General features: G+C 32.5%; 1 protein-coding gene across 3 annotated transcripts in view; it reads left to right on the top strand.

The window, feature by feature from the left end:
- LOC140439063 (uncharacterized) overlaps positions 1 to 12,038 on the top strand; it is a 69,883-nt gene that overhangs the window by 53,338 nt on the left and 4,507 nt on the right. For all 3 annotated transcript variants that reach the window (XM_072528713.1, XM_072528714.1, XM_072528712.1), the window contains 2 exons: positions 1,698 to 2,471; positions 7,298 to 7,424. In XM_072528713.1, the coding sequence (XP_072384814.1) occupies positions 1,698 to 2,471; positions 7,298 to 7,424 (901 nt within the window). The remainder of the gene's footprint in view (positions 1 to 1,697; positions 2,472 to 7,297; positions 7,425 to 12,038) is intronic.

The raw sequence follows: 12,038 nt of genomic DNA, 5'->3' as shown, positions 1-12,038 counted from the left end.
AAACTTATATTTTTTGAAAACACCCTGTAAATAAAATTTTTTGGCTGTTTTTGAGATAAAAAATAATTTTTTGGTTTCTTCCGTGCTGTATAAATGGTTCCTATTGTGGAATATCAACTAAAAGATAATACTTCTGGCCAAACGAAAAGATAATTCTAAATGCGGTCTTGTTAAAGGCCTGCACCTGCTATTGTTTTTGTCTCTCTGCATGGCTCATTGAAATTTAGTATAAGTCTTTAACAATGAAAATTACGTAGTGACCGGTCAATGAAAGTTATACGTTTTACGGATCTCATGTAATCGTAAAAGATGGCAAAAATGGCTCAACGTTAATTTATTTAACAAACAAAACAGCTTTATAGAAGCTTTATAGAAACGCTGCACTCTTTACATTTAAAATAAACTTTGGTTTTGGTCGATAGGATATTCTGATCAAAAGATATCGAATTTTTGCCGTCGATTTAATACAAAGTCTATTAAAAAATAAAAATAAAAAAATTTTGTGCGCCTAATAGATTTAAAATCGCCGGTTGCTCCAAGCGTTGTTTCTGAGAGAACGGTTAATTCTGCAGAAATAGAGTGCATTTTTTCCATCCAGGAAGGTTGTTCCGATGTATTTTTGCCATTGAAGCCTGTTGTTGTGTACTTAGTTAGCTTAACCACTTAGTTCCCTCAAATGTTCGGCTCTAAATACAAATTGTTCTTCTGGAATCAATTCCAATCTTCCTGCTTTTTCTTCTTTCTTTCTCTGTGAGTGAATCACTCTTTCTATAATCTTGGAAGCTTGGATAACTACTGGAAGCAAGATTATTTCCATCGATTGTTGAAGATTTTGTGTCTTAGTGACACATTTTGTGACATATTTTATTAGGTTTATGATGTAACCATAACTATTTTAGCCTTTGGAATGTAACTTACATCGAGTAAAACTACTATATGACAAAAATGACACATTCCAAGCTTACTAGACTTGTTATTGAACATATTTTCAATTCACAGATTAAATTCAACAAAACAATATCATCCATCTAAATACAGTAGTAAAATTACGAAATCTGCTGTTTATAGTACATACTTCACTTATTACTTAAATTAAATATTAGTATATTTTGTTATTTGCTTGAACACATCACCAAGTTTCCGTAGATATACCTTTCCCAGCAAACCCACACTAATGTTCAGCAGGATTTTATACAGGGTGAAACAAATCAGAATTTATAGTTTTTTTATACTTGATTTCCCTGTATAGTATAAGATCCTTAGCCGGAGGAAATTTTTTTATATTAGATATTTTTTTTGTAGTTCACGCAAGCCGTTCGGATTTTGGTTAATACTTGATATAAAGGTTATTTTTTTGTAAAATAATTAATATTTTTGTACATTTTAAAGGTCAACCTTAAAGATTAATTTAAAAATTAACAAGATAACCTAATATTCAATAATAAAATAAATTAAAAATTATGCACGAAACAAGCCACTGACTTTGCTTCAATATTTATTTCTAAATATCTATTTTTCTTTTTTTTTTCACTTAATTTATAGAATTATATATTGTTTATTCATAAATTTTGTTATGAAAATAAGAATCTTATACTCGATAAAAATAAATACCAAATTTAAAACTATTTGCGTAAACTACACCAAACCCTGTTGATATAAATTACATTTTTTGTTCAAAATTATTCCTTTTTAAACAGGGTGGACCTCAATATCCCTCTCAGGCTGCAGGCTACCAGAATAACTACCAACAACCAAAGCCAGCTTCCTCTAACCAAGCCTTATACCAACAACAACGCGCGCCATTGAAATTAGACGTGTCTCAAGGCGGATCTTCACCCTTGGCTTCTCCTCTATCTAATCAAAGCCCACAGGGTTACAGAGCCCCAACTCCGAACAAGAATTGGGCATCTGTACAATCTCCAGTGCATACTCCTAACCAACCCTCCTGGAGACAAAGCAGCCCTTCTAGATTCCAAGCTGCGCACCAACCTGTATCCCAGCAACAGTTTCTTGGACAACAGTACTCTGGTCCTTCTCAACCAAATTATAGTCCAAATCAAGGCTCCCAACAATATCAGCCTCCTGTAAACCAATATCAACCTCAACAGCAATATCAACCACCACAAAACCAATACCAACAACCCCAACAACAATACCAAGCACCCCAAAACCAATATCAAGCTCCCCAACACCAATACCAAGCTCCCCAACAACAATATCAACCTCCCCAAAACCAATACCAAGCTCCTCAAAACCAATACCAAGCTCCACAGAGTCAAAACCAATTCTCTAGCTTCGCAGCTCAGGCTGTACCCTACCAATATCCTTCTGAACAACAATATCAAACTCAATCTACTCAGCAATATCAATATTCTCAACAATATCAATCTTCCGAACAGAATTACCAGTCTCAACCTCAGGGTTATCAGTCCGTTCCACAATCTTCTCAAGTGCATAGTGTTCCAATACAGGTATGATGGAGAGTGTTGAATGTTGAATAACAAAGCCAAATAAATACAATAATTTGAGCATGTCAGTTTCCTTCAACTTCGAACTGAGACTTGCATTATGCTTTCTAATAACACTGTGTTCTGAGCCTGCTTTATCGCTTTTTAGAGTAGTCTGTGCTTTTGGCCTACTCTCACTGCCCTTAGTTTGTTTTACTCACAAGTTAGATAATTTTTTTATAACTAACGCAGATAATTTTTCATAAATACAATCAAATTCAAATCGAGTAGTAAAAATCCTAAGAAGCTGTTTGTAGCGTAGATTATAAGATAACTATGGTAACAGTCACAGTATAGCCCAGTCTGGTTATACAAAAATCATCGATTTCACGGCAAAATGTTTCGCAGATATCTGAAGCTTTTAAGACAAAGGTGGGGGTTACTAGATGACGAATAGATAAAAAGATACTCCTATTTTTACCTTGCGTTTTTTTTAAGCAATAATTTATGGTCAGAATTTTTTTATCGATAAGTTTTTTCCCTTATAATTTAAATAAACAGTATTTATACCATTTTTTTATATCAAGAATATCTTTATTTTTCCGTTTTTTCAATTAAAATTGATAAATAATTTATGGAGATATTTGCAAAAAAGCAGTTTTTTTGCACTAATTTATAAATTTAATTAATTTTTTTATTAACAAAATAAAATGTCATTAATACATTTTAACATAGAGGAATTACCGTCCTTTAAATTTGTGCGAAATTTCTTCCCGATCGGTCAAATAGTTTAAAAGTTATTCAATTTGTTTATCCCTGGGACTAATTATTTAAACCATTGAACTTGCCCTATGAATGATGCTGGACACATTTAACAAATTTCATAGGATTTTTTAAGACTTATACTATCTCAAAAGTTAAATGAATATTGAGTTTTCATCGAAATTATTTACAAAATAAACGTTTGAAAAAGGGGTATGTTTTTTACTTATAAACAATTGTAATAACTTCTATATTTTTCAAGCTACAGACTTGTACGAACAACCATTAGATAGCTGGTAAAAAACTCACATTTAACAAAAAAAATAAACCTTCTATGAACAATAGGAACGAAGTTAGCGACAATTTTTTTGTTAATTATATCTCCATTGTTTATAAACATTAAGAAGTAAAATTTGCACAAATTTTGAATGAAAATCTAAACTTTATATTGAATTTTATAGCTATAAAATTCATCCAATTTTTCGAAACTTAAAACCTTTCGAAAGGAAGTTACTTTCGAAAGATCGACATAGGAAAGTGGAGGGGAAACTGTTTTAGCTCCTCGCTACAAAATTTAATATTATGGTTACGGATTTACCATTCAAAAGCTTCAACAGTTCTGTAGGAATTTCATCAGGTCCATTTGCTTTTCCATTTTTAGCGTTTCTTATTGCGTATTCTACTTCTTCTTTCAATATGTCTGGCCCAGTTGCATTGATTATCTGAGTTAAGTTGTTTCTATCGTCTTCAAATAATTCATTCAGGTATTCTGTCCATCGTTTTATTTAATTCTCTAGATCTACAATAAGATTTCCATCTTTGTCTTTAAGTTTACCTATTTGGCATTTCTTTATGCTTCCTGTTATCTCTTTTACTTTTTTGCGCATATTGAACGCACCGTACTTTTTCTCATGTTTCCATTTCTTCACATTGTTCTTTAATCCACTCCTCTTTGGCTTCTTTTATTCTCTTTTTTATGTGTTTATTTATTTCTTTTTATTTGTCTGGGTAATTCTTCATCTTTCTTCTTTGTTCCATCAAGTCTAGTATATTTTGTGTCATCCACCCCTTTTTCTTTTTGTTTTTGTTTTTGTAAGATGTTTCTTTCCTGCTGTTTGTATAGCTGTATTTATGTACTTTAATTTTTGGTTAACGTTGTTTGTATCGTTAATTTGTTGCTGCACTGAACGGAGGTTTTCATTTATTTCTTCTCCTGTTTCTTGTCGTATATTTTTGTTTCTAAGTTTATTTAAATCTAGTGCCTTTTTGTGTGGTCTTCTAATCTTTTTTGGTCTCGCCTCTATCACAGTAACTACCGGGTTATGATCTGAGCCTATATCAGCTCCTGGGTACGTCTTAGTACATTTAACAGCATTATGATACCTCCTTGCTATCATAATGTAGTCTATTTGATTTCTCACTATTTTTTCTTTGGTATGTTGTGGAGATGTCCATGTATATGACCGGCAAGGAGGTAATTTGAAAAACGTGTTTGTTATTACGAAGTCTTCACTTTGGCAAAATTGAATCAATCGATCTCCTCTGTCATTTCTGTTTCCAAGCCCATATTTTCCTACTTGTTCTCCTACCTTACCTTGACCCACCTTGGCATTAAGATCGCCCATTATTATGTTAATGTATGGAAAGACTGACTTAATAAGTCAAGACAAACAACCTGCAACAAAAAGGTTCAGACCTGACAGTGAAGTCGAATAAATGAACCAACCAAATTTTAACTTTTAAACCAATGTATGTAAAGAAAATAAAAAAAGTAAAGTTCAATAAACATTGCAAAATTTAATGAAAAATGAAACTTGAAAGTGATGAAAAAATCGACTTATTTTATCAAAGCAGTAAGGCAGATTATATTAATATTGTATATCATATTTGTAAGAAAAATAGAATAAAAATCAATATTATTAATTATAAAAAAAAATACAAACAATTATAATTAATATAAGGAATATAATAATATATTGTGTAAAAAATTACCTGAAATTTAATTTATAAAATATATAAGTATTATTACATCATTGATATAAAATGAAAAAACATATGTTGATTTTCCGGGAGATTTTCCGAGATTTATGGGGGGTGAAAATTATGTCATCATTATTAAAACTGCGACAGACTATTCGAGCAAATTAAAAAAAAGTAAGTATTTAGGGTGAATTTCAAATGGACTCAATTTTTCCGAGTTTTCCCATATTTTCCGGCCAGTGAAAACTATGTAGTTATTCATATTTCGACGAGCTACCCCAGAATAAAAAAAGAGGCTTGCAGCTGCAAAGGAAGCCGAGATAATGTAAATTTTTCCTACGTGTTGCAATTTGAAGTTCCGATGCCGAAAAAAAAACGGAGCTGAAACAGATATCCTCTTCACTTTCCTATGTCGATCTTTCGAAAGTACCGTCGTTTCGAAAAATTAGATAAATTTATAGCTATAAGTTTCAATATAAAGTTTAGATTTTCATTCAAAATTTGTGCAAGTTTTACTTCTTAATGTTTATAAACAATGGAGATATGATTTTTTTAAAAATAGTCACTAACTTCGTTCCTATTGGTCATAGAAGGTTTTTTATTTTCTAATGTGAGCTTTTTTACCAGCTATCCAATGGTTGTACGTACAAGTATGTAGCTTGAAAAATATAGAAGTTATTACAATTGTTTATAAGTAAAAAACATACCCCTTTTTCAAACGTTTATTTTGTAAAGAATTTCGACGAAAACTCAATATGCATTTAACTTCTGAGATAGTCTAAGTCTTAAAGAATCCTATGAAATTTACTGAATGTGTCTAGCATCATGCATAGGGCGAGCTCAATAGTTTAAATAATTACCCTCAGGGATAAACAAATTAAATAACTTATAAAATATTTGACTGATCGGGGGGAACTTTCGCACAAATCTAAAAGATGGTTATTCCTTGATGTTTAAATGTATTAATACCATTTTATTTTGTTAATAAAAAAATTAATAAAATTTATAAATTAGTGCAAAAAACTGCAAATATCTCTGTAAATTATTTATCAATTTTAATTAAAAAAACGGGAAAATAAAGATATTCTTGACATAAAAAAATGACATAAATATTGCTTATTTAAAATATAAGGGAAAAAAATGTATAGACAAAAAATCAAATTGTGACCATAAATTATTGCTTAAAAAAAACGCAATGTAAAACTAGGAGTATCTTTTCATCTATTCATCATCTAGTATTCTTCACCTATGTCTTAAAAGCTTCAGATATCTGCGAAACATTTTTCTACCTTTTTTTTTTAACCAGACTGGGCTAGTAGTGATGTTACAAAAAATACTATTAAAAACGTTTACCCAATTAAGAAAATTAAAAAGCCATTTCAGTGAGACGATTTGTTAGTCGCCAGTTTGCCACTCGATTTATATTGGTTTGTACAATCTGATAAACTTAAAAACAGTTAATATTTATATAATAATTTTTTTTTCGAACCATTATTTTTAGTTCACACTTTTTAGGTCATTTTGGTCAAAAACAAGACACAAAAATTGGTGGTGTAAATAATATTTTTAAATTTGGCGACAAATCAAACTCTTCTGAAACGATTTTCTTATTATTATTTTGACATTATCGTCGGTTTTATACAGTGAAATACCCTATTATTTTCCCTGTTAAACACATGGCAAAATATGTATTACACGGACAAGTACTCTAGGGCTACAGTATTGCACAAAATAAGCAGAAATCAACTCTACAACAGGCACTCTTGCTGGTCATGCGCCAGTCAAGGGAGGACTGGGGTGGTTCTTAGAGGTGTAAGCTGCAGATTATGTACCAAAAAATATGAAACAACCAACCATATCTTTCATAAAAGGGACCCAATAGATTGCAGGCACACTTTTTGAAGACCACCAAAAGTAACTCCAAAAATATAAGGTACTTATTCACGTGTAGCACCTGATCAAGCAATTCACAGTTATGGAATGAAAATCATAAATAAATGGAAGATGAGGAAGTTTACAGAAATAAAAAGCATTTTAGCTACCTTTTTAAAGAGGAAATTTTCTACGTATTTATAATATAATATTCTAACTCACTACATATGTTTTAGGTACAAAGACAAGCTTCAAAACCTGTGGAACTTCCCCCATCTACCATCACTCTCCGTCCTCAGGCTCCAGTGAGCCAGGCTCCACCACCAGTTTACACTTCTCAACCAGCCACGGCGACCCTAAAAGGTAAATATAAGGAAACAAGTGGAGATTTCAGAAATATTTTTAATTTGCAAACTTTTTAATAAAGGGTTGTAGTAAAAATATTTTTAATCTTCTGAGAGTAACGTCACACATTGCCAAATGGTTAACGAAAATGTTATTTATTTTGTGTATTTTAAGTTTATTCCTCGAAAACCCAACGTTTAGGTAGGATTCATTTCGCTTAGAACTTTCGTAAATTCCAAAATTTGTGCTTGACTTCTGGGTGGCACTTTGCCTCTGAGGACGTAGACTATAATTTCAGTATTTTTTTAGATAGGCTTGTCTGTATTTTCAATAAGGCATTTTCTTTAATTACAATTAAGTCAAAACATCACAATCTCTGGACTACCAAGGGTATCCGCATATCAACCAAGAATATGCGTTCACCACTTTACATCAAGAAAGTTACTATCAACGTCTTTGTCACTGAATATATCTCCAAGTACAGAGGAACGTATCTAAAACTTATCAAAGCAGCTAAAAAATGTACTATTAGAATCGTCCGGGAAGCTCTAAAAATGTTGTAAGAGAAACTCCACTTTCCGTAGAAATTTCTACGGAATTTAAGGTATTTCTTTGAATTGGTTTCAATCTTACTTGAGGAATGGGAAACAACTAGTTAGAGCAAATGATACTGACTCTAGTCACAAAAGCATTGTATGCGGAGTACCACAAGGTTCAGTACTGGGTCCTCTACTTTTCCTTATCTTTATAAATGACATCCCTAACTTAAAAATCGATGGACAAATTTTTCTTTTTGCTGACGATACCAGTATTACCTGGAGGAACTCTAATATTGAAACTCTTCATGTAATTATAACTTTTGATTTACTTAAAATAAAAACCTGGTCCGGCTCTAATTTACTCTCTTTTAACGTGGATAAGACAGTAACATTATCCTATAAAAGAGCTCTTCACCCCTTGCTTCTTAATCAGAAGATCAGCCAGATCAGTATCGTATCATCCGGTGTAATTTTTTTGATCCGATGATACAATGGATATTTCAGAAAGCCATAAATGGAGAACAGCTTCCAAGGGAATGGACGGCGGCATATATGACATCTATATTTAAGAAAGGAGATAGAAAACGATGCGAAAACTACAGAGGAATAAGCGTAATATCATCAATAGGAAGATTATATGGGAAGATACTGCGAGAAAAGATAGAGCAACCAATAAAAGGCAAAAACGGGGAGGATCAGGCAGGCTTCACGGCAGGAAGATCATGCATAGACCACATATACACACTGGAACAACTGTTGTAAAAGAAAAAAGCAAAAAATAGAGATATACACTTGGCATTTGTGGACCTGAGAAAGGCGTATGACTCTGTACCAAGGTCAGAACTAAGGGAGGCAATGTATAAATTAGAAATACAGACGGAACTCATAGAAGCTACAAAAGCTCTGTATAAAGAAAATAAAGTGTCCATTAAAATGGGAACAAGAATCATAGGAGACTTCACCACAACAAAAGGGCTCCTGCAGGGTTATTCCACATCTCCAACCCTATTTAAAATATACTTAGAGAAAGCCTTGACTACATGGAAAAGAAAATGCGAAGGCATGGGAGTACCGGTACGGAACGAATACTTATATACGTTAAGTTTTGCAGACGATCAAGTAGTGATTACACAAGACCACGACGACCTCAGCTACATGATGAAGAAACTACAAGAAGAATATACCAAGGCTGGCCTAGATATTAACCTCGCGAAAACAGAGTACCTATCTACAAGTGAAGAAGACATAGAAGATCTACAGATTGATGACAACGTAACAATCAAAGGAAAGGATAAATTCAAATACCTGGGGTTTATAATCACGAAAAAGGCAACAACAGAGGAAGAAATTACACAAAGATTAGGACAAACAAGAACAGCAATCCGACAACTTAACTCAGTATGGTGGGATAGACACCTAAATATGAAGACAAAAACACAGATTTATAAAACATTAGTGCGAAGTATTATGACATATGGGGCTGAAAATTGGATCATAAACAAGAAAAACAGCAGTAAGATAGTAGCAACAGAGATGGAATGCCTGCGAAGATGCTGCAGAGTAACAAGAATGGATAGGAGAAGTAATGACGAAATAAAACAAAGAACATCAATAGAAACAGACATACTAACATATATAGAACAAAAAAGACTAAAGTGGTATGGACATGTAAGAAGAACTAGCGACAGCAGATGGATAAAGAGAATAACCGAATGGAGCCCCATAGGAAGGAGGAAAAGAGGACGACCCCGAAAATCCTGGAGGAACGAAGTAGACGACGCCATGAGTAAGAGAGGACTAAACGATGGAGAATGGAACAACAGAGAGAGATGGAAACGGTTGAGCGAGGGAGCGAGGGCAGTGAATACTGTAGAATCCCTAAATATATATATCAGTATCGTTCATTCTGTAAAATTTCTTAAAAATAATATATGTCTTATAAATATTTTTTTTTGTTTCTCTTTCGTTTCTGATTTTTAATTTTCGTTAAAACCATAGTTTTTGTTAGTGATTGTATAGCTCTCATTAATTTTTTGTTTTTATACAAATGTACTACCACTAGATTTACGAGAAACTCATGCTACGAGCCAGGACATTTTAAAAAGTTTGCAAATAGTTGACATATTTTATATAAATGATCATTTTAATTTATCAGATTACTCATAGATAAAGACCATTCAAGAAAAACACGATGTGAAAAAATATGTATTATGGAAAGAATCTGGTTTGAATAGAGGAAAAGTTTTGATACATAGCACACATTTTTGTATAAAATGTTTATAAACTTTTAGAATAATGACTACCTATATCAACTACGTTATTTATGTCTTCTATAACGTTTTTAGATAAGATTGAATATATTCTACGGAATATTAGATAGTTATTTCAAAATTTACGTCACTGTCTTTCAATTCCTTATAGCTAGTTGAACCAGATTCTTGTATTTTAGTATTGACAGTTCTTCTTAATCAGCTTTCTTGGTATAACGCTAGAAGATAGTACATTCGCGAATATAAAGGAATTTTGCCGACTGCGTCTTTTTTTAATGTATTAACATGTGTTTATTTGTTGTCTATAACATTACCAATGCCTTTAGCAAAGATGGTTGATCCTAACTGTTTTATTGCCATTATTTAAAGCTTTAATTCAGCACTTAAATGTTTATTTTATTAATCGTTCATTCAATTTTATTCCTTAACATTTTCAATTTTTTTTACAATGGAAATGCACTTAATTCACAGGATAAATTAGCATTTTTTCTTTAACCTAAAATTTCCAAATGAAAATTTGTAATATATTAAAACGTATGGTCCTAATGTTTTGGGAAAAATTTCACCTGATCTGATTAGGAAGCAAAATGCATTTAACAAAGAAGGCCATGGAATTGAAATGTCATCAGTTATTGACATTTAATAAACAAAGCACAATATTTTGGTTTGAGCTCTGCAAAATGTCTTATAAAATTGATATTCGTCGAGGTGTTTATAATATGGTTGGGCGAATGTCGAAACGAGATATTGTTAATATTTATCGAGAAATCGACAATTTATCGCACAATCAGAGAATGTGAAGAAGGGATACCATGTGTTAACTTGCGTAAAAGTGGCCGACCGCGGATTTTGAACCATATAAGAGAGGCAAGACTGAATGAAGCAGCTAAGAACAAAATTGGGGTCTCACAGCGAAAACTGGCCAGAAGATTTCATGTTGGAAAGACTACAGTATACAGGACCCTATCGAGTAACAATATTATCTACCTCAAAAGAAGGAAAGCTCCAAAATACACAGAGGACCAATTAGAGAGAATTCCGAGATGTTGCCGCACGTTAAGGCGAGTGCATTTCGTCAACAAGTCGAAACTTTACTTTACCTTTGTACCGAAAGCAGACAATCCCCCCAACCTACCTCAGGCTCGTCCAATTGAAGAGTTCTGGGCAATATTAAGTCGGAAAGTCTATAATAACGGATGGGAAGCACAAAATCAGGAACAGTTAAGGCACCGCATATATACAAAAATTAGGGAAATTGACGCCGAGGTCGTCCAAAGGATGATGCAACGTGTCAGGGGAATTATTAGTCAAATCGAAAATAATGGTCCCTTGTCTGTCATTTGAATTTTGATTTATAATAAGGATAGTTAAGTTAAATTGTTGAATAATTTAATAAAAATATAAGATTATTGTGGTCAGAGTTATATGCTTTTGAAATTTTTCCCAAAACTTTAGGACCATACGTTATCACCTAAGGCTAATCCAAGTTTTAAATAAATATTTAAATTTTTAAATACACTGCTAACCTCTTTGTTACGGCTACACTGCACAATATTGAGTTTGCTTTTCACTAACTGCTCACTTTTTTCTTGTAGCTCAAATTTTCCGCCCTATCGTTCTTCTTCTTCAAGTTTCATCTATTGAAGGTTGTAAATCATCATGGCTATGCTGACCCTATTAACTGCCGTTCTAAATAGTTTTCAACTACTGCGTTCAAACCATTCCCTAAAATCTTAGGCTAGTATATTCTTCGTCTTCCACATTTTATTACAACATAATTATTATCAATGATTAAGTACTCAAGTGTTCTATCGTTGCCTTAC

Source organism: Diabrotica undecimpunctata, chromosome 4 (assembly GCF_040954645.1).
Source record: "Diabrotica undecimpunctata isolate CICGRU chromosome 4, icDiaUnde3, whole genome shotgun sequence".
NCBI lineage: Eukaryota > Metazoa > Arthropoda > Insecta > Coleoptera > Chrysomelidae > Diabrotica > Diabrotica undecimpunctata.
This window is presented reverse-complemented; position numbering and strand designations above follow the sequence as displayed.